The 12,333-nt window shown below is 40.9% G+C and overlaps 1 protein-coding gene across 2 annotated transcripts in view; it reads left to right on the top strand.

Moving 5' to 3' along the window:
- SULF2 (sulfatase 2) overlaps positions 1–12,333 on the top strand; it is a 329,460-nt gene that overhangs the window by 265,316 nt on the left and 51,811 nt on the right. For both annotated transcript variants that reach the window (XM_070744663.1, XM_070744662.1), the window contains 2 exons: positions 348–498; positions 3,328–3,503. In XM_070744663.1, coding sequence (XP_070600764.1) covers positions 348–498; positions 3,328–3,503 — 327 coding nt within the window. The remainder of the gene's footprint in view (positions 1–347; positions 499–3,327; positions 3,504–12,333) is intronic.

Genomic DNA, 12,333 nt, shown 5'->3' on the forward strand with positions numbered 1-12,333 from the left:
TATAAAAAACATACACACAAACATATCATACATAAAACTACATAGGCAAGGGGGAGATGTCTCAGTTCCCCCATGCCTGACGGCAGAGGTGGGTTTTAAGAAGTTTATGAAAGGCAAGGAGGGTGGGGGTAGTCCTAATCTCTGGGGGGAGCTGGTTCCAGAGGGTCGGGGCCACCACAGAGAAGGCTCTTCCCCTGGGTCCCGCCAGCCGACACTGTTTAGTCGACAGGACCCGGAGAAGGCCAACTGTGGGACCAAACCGGCCGCTGGGATTCGTGCGGCAGAGAACAAAAGAAAGGGATGCTATTATGTTTATTTTACTGGCTGTTAATTATTTCTGTCTCTAGCACACCCAGTTATAATTATGCTCCAAACCCAGATAAACACTGGATAATGAGATATACAGGTCCCATGAAGCCTATTCACATGGAATTCACCAATATGCTACAGCAGAAGCGACTTCAGACACTCATGTCTGTGGATGATTCTATGGAGGCGGTAAGATTTACAATCTCATTCCTCAAGTCTTAGAGAAACAGGTCCAGCTTTGAGAAACCAAACCAAGGTTTTCACAACTGTTAGAAATTCAAATTTCTTCTTTTGGTTTATAATGTTGCATTGCTCCAGAACTGTACTGAATTATAAAACAGTTACAATAGCAAATATTTCCTAATATCCATAAAAATGGAATAAGAAAATTAGTCTGCATTAGTGCTCTTTAATAACTCTTGATCAGTATTTCAATCCTTTGAAATGAAATGGCCGGAAATAAAAGGTGTTTTGATATTGACATGTGTGGAGTAGCAGTTAATCAACAAACATCTGGAAATATCCCTGAATAATTAAAGCTGGAACCTAGACTCTTTTCCACAATTACATTCCTAGTCACCCAGACACAAGGGAAGAAATCCAATCAGGAGAACAGAAGAAAGGGATGCTATTTTTTCTAGTTTCCTAAAATAGTTCCAGAAGGAGCCATTGAGGGGGAAAGGGGTGAATTTTATTAACTTCCTTGCTCTAGAAAAGAAGGAAATTGGTCTTGCATCTCAAAGCCTTTAAATATTTTGTTTTCTAAATGTGTTTACAATATGTAGAAGTTTTTTTTCTGAAGTTCTGTGTAGGAAGACCACAAAAAATCTCAAAACATCTCAAGCAGTGTATGAATGTGGATATCCATTCACTTGCGGGAGATCTCAGGTCCTGTTCTTGCCGGAAGGGAATTACAAAGAGTCAGTCTACTCACTCCTCACTCTCCATTCTGAGTGACATAGTTGCCAGCTCAAGTTTTAGCAGAGCCATCTTCTATTTGCCATTTCATCCATGGAAACCTTAGTTGGCATCTTCTGTGAAAGTTGATGGCCTTGTCCTCAAGTTTATAAAGCTGCCAGACAAACATGGAGGGAAAATAATTTACTGCTGCCTATTTGACCTTCTTGTAGTTTGTTTAAGATTAAGTGTAACACAGATATTCCATGACAGTAAGACTAGGATTACATTGAGGCTAATTGTGATTACATTATCACTGATTTGTGGTCTGTTCTAGGATATTACAGTGTTCCCTCGATTTTCGCGGGTTCGAACTTCGCGGATAGCCTATACCACGGTTTTTCAAAAAATATTAATTAAAACATACTTCACGTTTTTTTCCCCATACCACAGTTTTTTCCATCCGATGACGTCCTACGTCATTGCCAAACTAATAATTTTTGCAAATAAATAACAAAAAAATTAATTATTGTTAATAAATAATTATGTTTATAAATATCAGGATCACTATTCAATGGTGAGTACCAGTAATAATGGTGAGTAAATGATTGTTAAGGGAATGGGAAATGGTAATTTAGGAGTTTAAAGTGTTAAGGGATGGCTTGTGATACGGTCCATATCCAAAAATGGTGTATTTACTTCCGCATCTCTATTTTGCAGAAATTCGACTTTCGCGGGTGGTCTCGGAACGCATCCCCCGCGGAAATTGAGGGAATACTGTATAATATTTTTGTCAGTACTACTGTATATCTTTGAGGAAATAGTATTCTTGCAATTTATCATAGTGGCTATTTGGCCTTAAAATAATCCCTAGTAAATTTGGTGACAAAAAATACACACTTATAAATAAGGGTGATACATTTTAAAATCCTATCAGTCAGTCAGATTTAACGTTCTGCTTTCTCACAGATGAGCTCCAAAAATAGTTATGCTTTGACCTGCTTTTCTGCATTAAAAATGGTATCTGGGTCATCATAAAAGGCAATGGTTAGCATTCCTTGTTAGCTAAAGGAACAGCCTTTTATAAAAAAACAGAAACACAGTTTGAAAGAAAATGTTTCACCGAATATAAGTTAACCAAAGCAGAATTCAGAAAGCATAATTCCATAAAATGTAGCTATTGCTACAATAAATCATAACAATTAGATTTGTCCATCTCAGTTGAGGATAGCTGAGCTTTTAAATCAAAGATTTCCAACTTTAAGACTTGTAGACTTCAATTCCCAGAATTCTGGGAGTACAGGTCCCTAAGCCTTAAAGTTGCCAAGGTTGGAGAGCCCTGATTTAACCCCTTTAATGTTTTGGTTATTTAAACCCTGATTTAAATAACTAAAACATTATGAACTGAGAAAACCAGGAATCCATTTTGGATCAGTTCAGGAGACCTCACCTACAAAAAGATATTGGCAAAATTGAACGGGTCCAAAGACGGGCTACAAGAATGGTGGAAGGTCTTAAGCATAAAACGTGTCAGGAAAGACTTAATGAACTCAATCTGTATAGTCTGGAGGACAGAAGGAAAAGGGGGGACATGATCGAAACATTTAAACATGTTAAAGGGTTAAATAAGGTTCAGGAGGGAAGTGTTTTTAATAGGAAAGTGAACATGGTGTGATAGCGCAGACACACGTACTTTTGACAACTGGGGAAAAGGTTTGCCATCACTGGCTTAGAGTAAGAAAAATGAAGAAAAATGAAAGCTATATTAACAGAAGTAAAATAGAACAATAAAGTAAACAATGAGAAAAGAACAGTTATGGCTGTTTTCTTCATTCTTTGTATATAGTTTAATTTGGTTGAAAGCTTAATTGTGCAGATAGCAATGCAACTATTGATTGCTTGGATTGCCTAACATTTTTTCTTTAAAGAGAACCTGCCAGAAAGAGGAGTGGGGAGGTAAAGAATTTTTAAGCATCAAATACTTTTAATTCCAATGGAATAATTTTACATATTCAGTGTTACTTACACATACCATAATAATAACGAGGTTATTGTTTTTTTCAGTCTAAGACACAGTGTCTCTATGAATGTATTTATTTTATTCATTATTTTATTTTTCAGATTTATAATACACTAGTTGAAACAGGTGAACTGGAAAATACCTATGTAATATACACCGCAGATCATGGCTATCATATTGGGCAATTTGGACTGGTGAAAGGAAAATCCATGCCGTATGAATTTGACATCAGAGTTCCTTTTTATATACGTGGTCCAAATGTGGAAGCTGGATCCTTGTAAGTTAATGGGTTTGGTGCGTCCAGGAGACTGAACTGAATCTCCTGGTTAATTCTGCATTGAGCAATGTACTTCTGCCTGACTTTTGCAACTACAAAGATTTTTGTTTTGGGTTGAATGTCTTTAGGATTTTAGGAGTCAGGAAACTGAGTAAAGAAGTCAGGGATCCTGGTAAAGATCTTTGTATTGAATATCCAAAGACCTATAAGGCAGTCAGGCACTTAAATATCATAAGGAAAAATTTGTACATTTGTCAACATTGCTTCCTACTTTATTTCTTCTTGGATGTAGGATATGTCTGCATAAATATTTGCTGGCATTTAAGCATTATTCAAAATATCTGTCTTTAATAAGATGAAATATAATATACACTGCTCAAAAAAAAATAAAAGGAACACTTAAACAACACAATATAACTCCAAGTAAATCAAACTTCTGTGAAATCAAACTGTCCACTTAGGAAGCAACACTGATTGACAATCAATTTCACATGCTGTTGTGCACATTCAATTTTGTACAGAACAAAGTATTCAATGAGAATTTTTCATTCATTCAGATCTAGGATGTGTTATTTGAGTGTTCCCTTTATTTTTTTGAGCAGTATATTTCCATATCTGATTCTCCTATCATAGATGACCTCTTTCTTTTGGATCCCCTCTGAATTTTATCCAGTTGTGACTGTTACTTCTACTCTGTCAATTATACAGACCTGAAGCTCTCATGCCTCTTTCCCTGGGCTACCTTTTCATCAGAAAATTCTTTTATTTTTCCAAGAGTGGTAACCGGGAAAAGGAGTTGCAGCACTGTACTAAATATTCTTCAGTTGACTTTCCTATTGCCAGTTTCACTGAATTCTGTTACAGATCTGTTCTTAATAAGCCAGTAGCATGTGGAAGGAATAACAGAATTGTGGATAATAAATCCCTCCCCCCCCCCCCGGATTTAAAACCTTTACACTGCAATATTCTGTCCTCTATTAAAGGAGAATGTCTGAATGTGCAAAGTATAGCAGCCTTCCAAACTAATTTTCTTCTCCATCCACATAGGGATAAATGACTCCGTTTTTTGTCCATTCAGATTGCACACGTGCAGTGTCAGATCTATTCATAAGATTTCATTTTTTTCCCAAGCACACATTTCATTGATACTTTTTTTCCTCTCCTATTTCCAGTTAATATTTCTAATATTTCCACTTAAAATGTGTAGTTAGGCCAAGATGTTCAGTTAAAGTTAGGATTTAAGTGAAGCCTGTTTTAACTGAGGTTATACTCTCCCACAAAAAACATATATAATTTGGAAGTTCTCTTTGACCCCTGTTTCTACAGGATTTGCAGATTATGGCTACGATGTTTTGCAAAATTATTTTGCAGTAGCTATCCATGTTTTGGTTACAATCCATCTTGATTACTAGAAATTACAACTGGTAGTTTTTACATTTATAAATAATGTGACATAGAGGAATCACACGATGCCTATACTGAAAGATAAGCCTGCTGACCAAGCCCAGTTTAACCTTTCAAGTGGTGAGTTTCTCATTTTTTAAAAGCAGAGTTTCTTAACCTAGGCCAGGGGTAGGCAAAGTTGGCTCTTCTATGACTTGTGGACTTCAACTCCCACAATTCCTGAGCCAATCATGCTAGCTCAGGAATTCTGGGAGTTGAAGTCCATATGTCATAGAAAAGCCAACTTTGCCTCTTGACTCTTGACCTAGGCAGTTTTCAGATGGGTGGACTTCAACTCCCAGAATTCCTCAGCTGGCATGCACGCTGGCTGGAAAATTGTAGAAATTGAAGTCCGTTCATCTGAAAGCTGTGGCAGTTGAGAAACATTGGTCTAAGGAGCCATTTCCACTATTAATTGGATCTGATTAATTAGATCATTAGGAGAGGCCCCCTTGAAGATGCCTTTGCTTCCTAAAGCTCAGTTGTTTGGTGCAAAGGTAAGGCATTCTCCTGCATAGTGTACTCTACCTAAGAAGGAGCATTTGGCCTCCATTCCTCTAGGAATCAAAATGGTTTAAAAAAAAAGTTTAATTGCTTAAGCCGCCACCTCGACTGCTTATTAATAAATAATATGTATCCAAATGATACCCTAAGGTAGGGATGTCAAAGTATCTGTCTGGCCCCGCCCACATGCAGTTTAGCGAAAGGGGAGAAGTCCTGATATGTCACGTGACACCACCGTGGCAACGTGAGTTTGACACCCCTGCCCTAAGACAATAAAATAAGACATCATACAAATCTAACCATATTGAATTTGAAACATCCCACTTTGCATGATAAAATGCTGTTTTGAGTGTATAATGCTGTCTCAAACATCTTGCAAGAGTCTAAGATGCTTGAAATGTTCATTCAAGCTTCAAATCAAAAGTTTTCGTGCTTGAAAAGGGATGTTTTAAATTTGAAATGAAGTTTAGAAATTCCAATCCAAAACATTTTGTTGCTTGAGGTAGGAAACCTACCAAGTTTTCTCTGTAAGAGTAAAAATACAATAATAATAAATTAACATGACCTGAAACAGATGCTGTTATAAAGCTCATTCTTTGGCTTCACAAAATTTAAAATACTTTTCAAGCTGAAGTATAGTTGTATTCTGAAAACCTATTTTGTAAAGTACAGTGGAACCCCGACATAAGAGCTGCTCTACTTAAGAGCAACTCGAGATAAGAGCTGGGAGGGGAGAGATATTTTTGTTCTACTTACAAGCCCAAATTCGAGATACAAGCGCCAAGGAGCTGTCTCCTGAAGCCAAACGCTAACTTCCGCGTTCGGCTTCAGGAGACAGCTGCGAAGCGGCGCGCGTGTTTTAAAAGGTTGCAGCCGGCCTGGGGGGCTCGGGGGGTGCTTGCAGCTTTCTTTCTTGCTCTTTTTCTTTCTCTCTTTTACCTTCCCTTCCTCTATTTCTTCTTTTCTTTCTCCTTCCCACCTTCTTCCCTCCCTCCCTTCACTCATTCCTCTCTTACTCTCCCCTTTCATAAGTTTCCTTGCTTCCTTTCTCTGTTCCTGTCCCTTCCCCCTTCCTTCCTTTCTTTCTTTCTTTCTTGCTTTCTTTCTTGCTCTTTTTCTTTCTCTCTTTTACCTTCCCTTCCTCTATTTCTTCTTTTCTTTCTCCTTCCCACCTTCTTCCCTCCCTCCCTCCCTTCACTCATTCCTCTCTTACTCTCCCCTTTCATAAGTTTCCTTGCTTCCTTCCTCTGTTCCTGTCCCTTCCCTCTTTCCTTCCTTCCTTCCCACCCTCCGTCCATTCATTCACCCATTCCTCTCTTGATCGCTTAAAGCCAGTCCCTGGTGCAAAAAGGGTTGGGGACCTCTGTCCTACAGGATTGGGTGGCAGAGAAGTTGAACATATGTAAATTTAAAAGTTTAAGAAAGTTTACAAGTTAAGTGAAAGAAACTTCATTATTCATTTATATGTACATGTACATTTCTTCATTAAAAACATGTCTTTCTGCATAATTTAGACTAACTTTGTGAGTTTTTTGAGGGCTGGAACCAATTAAAATTATTTACATTAATTCCTATGGGGAAAAGTCGTTCGAGATAAGAGCTGCTCGACTTAAGAGCCCAGGTCTGGAACGAATTAAACTCGTATCTCGAGGTACCACTGTATTTAATTAGTTTGATTACACATGTAGGTTAAATAACATTTTCCAAAATTCTTTCTTTATACATCCAAATACTAGGTGAAAAATAAAAGCCTAATTTTCTGAAAACTGTGAAAAAATATGGTATTTTTGTGATGAAATGAGTGTTACATTTTTAACCAACTCTTTTCATCCTTAGGGCGAAAGACAGATTTCTAAATAAAAATACTGTAAAAAGTTAGCTGTTCTAGTAGACAGGAATTATCAGAAAGTTATTATTATGGATCATTTATGTGGTTTTAACTTGCTGTACGCCATCCAGAATCCGACAGGAGTTGGGCGGCTTATAAGAACAATAAATAAATAAATAAATAAATAAACAAATAAACAAATAAACAAATAAACAAATAAACAAATAAACAAATAAACAAATAAACAAATAAATAAATAAGAAAATAAGAAAATAAGAAAATAAAGTAAAGTAGCAGAATTATGCTATATGTTCTGATTACAAGTGAGGTAGAGAGACAGAGAGGAGAGAATTTCACATCAGTTACAGGATATGAATCTACAAATTATTTTAGTGCTTTGAAATGTAGTAATTATTTCTACCCTAAAATTGTATGTATGTGTGTATGTGTATATATGAATATGAACATATAGTAGTGTGCATGAATTAACACAAGTAGCTCTTGTACTTCCCTCTTTTTAATCTAAAGAAAGAAAAATATAGCAAAATGGTAACAATTAAACCTATAAAATATCTCTATTTTTTTTCAATTAAAATGAATTTCATCAAGGTAAAAATCCAGATCAAGAACAAAAAATAATAGTATGCCTATAACACAATTTAGGATTGCCTAAAGCATAATAGGATGCTGCTATTTTGCTGGAGAGACGGAGTAACGACACGGACACAAGAGCTGGATTTAAACTGGGTCATTTTTATTAACATAAATTTGCATAATTTATTCATTAAATTTGCATATATTAGCATAATCAACTATGACCCGGAAATAGACCTGCAGGGTCAAACAAATACTTCCGGGGCGGAAATGACGTTATGACAAAAACTTCCTGGGCAACTCATGGGCGTATCTCGATGCAAGTCCAGGTGAGGGACCAGTCCATCACCTGCGACCCTGCCATGCTTTGCATGAGGGGGGTCCCACCGGCTAACCCGAATCCAGGAATTAAAGGTGCAGGACCCAAAGACAGGTTCCCCCCAGCTGCTCAGGCAGACACTCCCTCCATGAGCTTGCGGAGAACCTGTCAATCATCCCCAAAGATGCCCAAGGGAGAACGCGCGGTTGCTAAACCACCCCAGTTTTCCGCCCCTAACCTGCCTACCCAAATGACCAAAGGTAAGCCAATTAACCTAATAAAGGCAAGCACCCCCTAACCGCACATCCATCTCCTCAGTGTGGAATGGGTGAAAAAACAGCCCGGCTAAGAGGCAGAACTGCAAAAAATTCCCATTCGGCCCCCTAAGGGCGACCCCTAAGCACACTGCAAAATAGGGAGGGCGGGCGGGTGTCTGCTCGTGGCTGATGTCCGAGGCGAAAAGGCTGAGCCTCGGCCTGCTCGCCCTTATATAGTGCGAGCAGGCCCCGCCCGGACCAATCAGCAGCCAGGCCTGTCAGGCCTGAACTCCCGAGCGAAGTCTCGCCTCGCGAGACTTCGCTCGGGATCCAAAATGGCGGCCACCATGAGGGTCCGGTGTCTCCCGGTCCCTCCAGCAAAACTTGCTGCCGGGTAAGTCCGGCGCCGCTATTGCTGGAGAGACGGAGTAACGACACGGACACAAGAGCTGGATTTAAACTGGGTCATTTTTATTAACATAAATTTGCATAATTTATTCATTAAATTTGCATATATTAGCATAATCAACTATGACCCGGAAATGGACCTGCAGGGTCAAACAAATACTTCCGGGGCGGAAATGACGTTATGACAAAAACTTCCTGGGCAACTCATGGGCGTATCTCGATGCAAGTCCAGGTGAGGGACCAGTCCATCACCTGCGACCCTGCCATGCTTTGCATGAGGGGGGTCCCACCGGCTAACCCGAATCCGGGAATTAAAGGTGCAGGACCCAAAGACAGGTTCCCCCCAGCTGCTCAGGCAGACACTCCCTCCATGAGCTTGCGGAGAACCTGTCAATCATCCCCAAAGATGCCCAAGGGAGAACGCGCGGTTGCTTAACCACCCCAGTTTTCCGCCCCTAACCTGCCACGGAGTGGGGGTCAGATCTCTATCTTGGCCCCCCGACTCCCCCCTCTAGCTGCGCCAGCTCACGCAGAGACCGCTGCAGGTCCTGTAAGAAAATGGCGTTCCCCTGTTCTGCAGGTGAACGCCGTCGGCCCGGTAAAGCCATGGCCGGTCTATGGTGATGAGGGGATGGGCCACTACAACCCCACCTAATTCCCTAGCTGTTTTGCCCAGGGCCCCATTCACTCTACATCTAGCCCGGTGAATGGCCCTAAGGGAAGTGGCGCCCCTCCCAACGATCCTAGGTAGGATCTCTGACCACACCACTTGCGTGGCGGACCACTCTGCACGAAGCCTTCGCAGGTCTTCGCGCGCCTGGATGATCAGCGCCAGGCCTCCCAATATGCAAAGGTCATTGCCCCCGAGGTGCAATACCCGCCATCTGGGTGCGGCCACGGGATGCTGCCCACCCAGACCCAACTGGGCGCGACCCTGGGTAGCCGCCCGCCCAGTACTGCCGAGCGCAGCCACAGAATGCTGACCGCCCAGCAACGCCGGTAGGAGACCCTCCCACCGCATACCTCTCCGGCCCGTCCAGGCAACCTTGACCCACCGCCCCAAGGACAACTGGGTCCCGATGGCGCTTCTGGCTGCTGAGCGGCCGGCCCAAAATATCAAGCCGTGGCCACACAGCAGCGCCGTCGGTTTCGCGTTCGCCTGGGGACCTGCAAGAGGACACACACAGAGAGGTTACCCAGTCTAAGCCCTGCCTAGGATCCTCAGCGGGCCTAACATAACCCAAATATGCCGCTGCCCGCCAGCGGCCGATCTCCTGAATCCTGCTCGTGGCTGATGTCCGAGGCAAAAAGGCTGAGCCTCGGCCTGCTCGCCCTTATATAGTGCGAGCAGGCCCCGCCCGGACCAATCAGCAGCCAGGCCTGTCAGGCCTGAACTCCCGAGCGAAGTCTCGCCTCGCGAGACTTCGCTCGGGATCCAAAATGGCGGCCGCCATGAGGGTCCGGTGTCTCCCGGTCCCTCCAGCAAAACTTGCTGCCGGGTAAGTCCGGCGCCGCTATTTTTTTCAAATTCTGCTCCAATGACTCTTCTTATTGAATATCATGAAAGTTAAGTCCAATTTAAGTGAAGTAGCAGCAGATGCCAAGAGATCTAAGCAAAAGATAGGTCCTCGACACCTTCTGCATGGACATGTGCCCCAAGCCTGCCAACTCATATCTAGAAACAGCTTTATGACAATAACAAACATACTTGATTGTACAAAATTGAATTAAAAGGTAGAGGAAGGAGACCATTGAGTAAGGAATAACATTAAAGGAAGAGATGTCTGAAGGAACTGACCTCCCTTATACTGTCTGGATGATTCTGAATAGGTTGAGACTAGGAGTGCCTAAAAGTAAAACCAGAAATGTATGCTCAAGTGAAGGCTCTTAGAACATAACAAAAGGCAGGGGTGTTACCCTATTTCCCCGAAAATAAGACAGCGGCTTATATTAATTTTTTGTTCCCCAAGTTGTGCTATGTTTTATTTTCAGGCGATGTCTTATTTTTTTTTAATGAAGAAAAAATGCAACTTAGAAGAAACAGTGTCGCCGATGCATGTTTTATACTGCATGCATCTTTCTGATCTGTTCCAAGAATTGACATGACAATTCTTGATCCGAAAGACGCAGCAGACCCCCTACCGTATTTAAAACTATGCTATACGGTAGGGTATAATCCTGCTGCAGCAAAACCGCATCCAAACACGCAACCGCATGTTGGATGTGTGTTGGATGTGTTTTAAATCTGATTGATGCAGCATTTTGGGATGCAATTTATGGACAGCAGTGTTATATATATTCTGTTCGGGAATGCTGCAAAAGAAAACGTCTCCTACATCTTACTTTTGGGGGATGCCTTATATTAGGCAATTCTACGAAACCTCTCCTATGTCTTACTTTCAGGGGTGACTTATTTTCAGGGAAACAGGGTAAGCTCGCGATGACACGTTGTCACCACATGACATACCACAACAGTTTCTCCTTTCACTAAACTGGGAGTGGGCTTGGCCAGTGCTTGACTCATCTGGCCCATGGGATGCAAGTTTGACATCCCTGCTCTAAAATCACTGATACTCTCCTCATAGCCAATATCTGATGCTATGCATATTATGTGTGGTAAGGAACTTTATCTGGGGATTGAAACAGTGTCAGCCACATTGATAAGCAATAATTTATTTATTATTTATTTATTTTATTAATTAGATTTGTATGCCGCCCCCTCTCCGTAGACTCGGGGCGGCTAACAACAATAATAAGACAATATAAACAAATCTAATATTTAAGTTAATTTTAAAAACCCTAATTTAAGAGACCAATCATACATACAGACATGCCATGCATAAATTTTATAAGCCAAGGGGGAAGGGAATATCTCAATTGTTCAATGGCAGGAGAGAGAGCACAAGCATTTGACTGAAATAATTTGTTGAGCTTGACCTACTTTGTTAGGACAAGGACTTCTGACTGAGCATTTTGTGAGATTGCCTTCCTCCGGTCTGGGACTCAAACTGTCCCTGGCCACAATTTTCTGAATAATCAAATCTGAAGTTAGTTGGGGGAAAGATCAAAGGCAACATGAGAAAATATTATTTTACTGAAAGAGTAGTAGATCCTTGGAACAAACTTCCAGCAGACGTGGTTGGTAAATCCACAGTAACTGAATTTATTTATTTATTTATTTATTTATTTATTTATTTATTGTTGATTGATTGATTGATTGATTGATTGATTGATTGATTGATTGATTGGATTTGTATGCCGCCCCTCTCCAGAGACTCGGGGCAGCTAACAGCGACAATAAAACAGTGTACAATAGTAATTTGGTATTGATGATTAAAAATCAATTAATATAAAAACCAAACATACATACATACATACCATGCATAGAATTGTAAAGGCCTAGGGGGAAAGAGGATCTCAATTCCCCCATGCCTGGCGGCAGAGGTGGGTTTTAAGTTGTTTACGAAAGGCAAGGAG

The sequence above is a fragment of the Erythrolamprus reginae genome, chromosome 3 (assembly GCF_031021105.1).
Source record: "Erythrolamprus reginae isolate rEryReg1 chromosome 3, rEryReg1.hap1, whole genome shotgun sequence".
Lineage (NCBI taxonomy): Eukaryota > Metazoa > Chordata > Lepidosauria > Squamata > Dipsadidae > Erythrolamprus > Erythrolamprus reginae.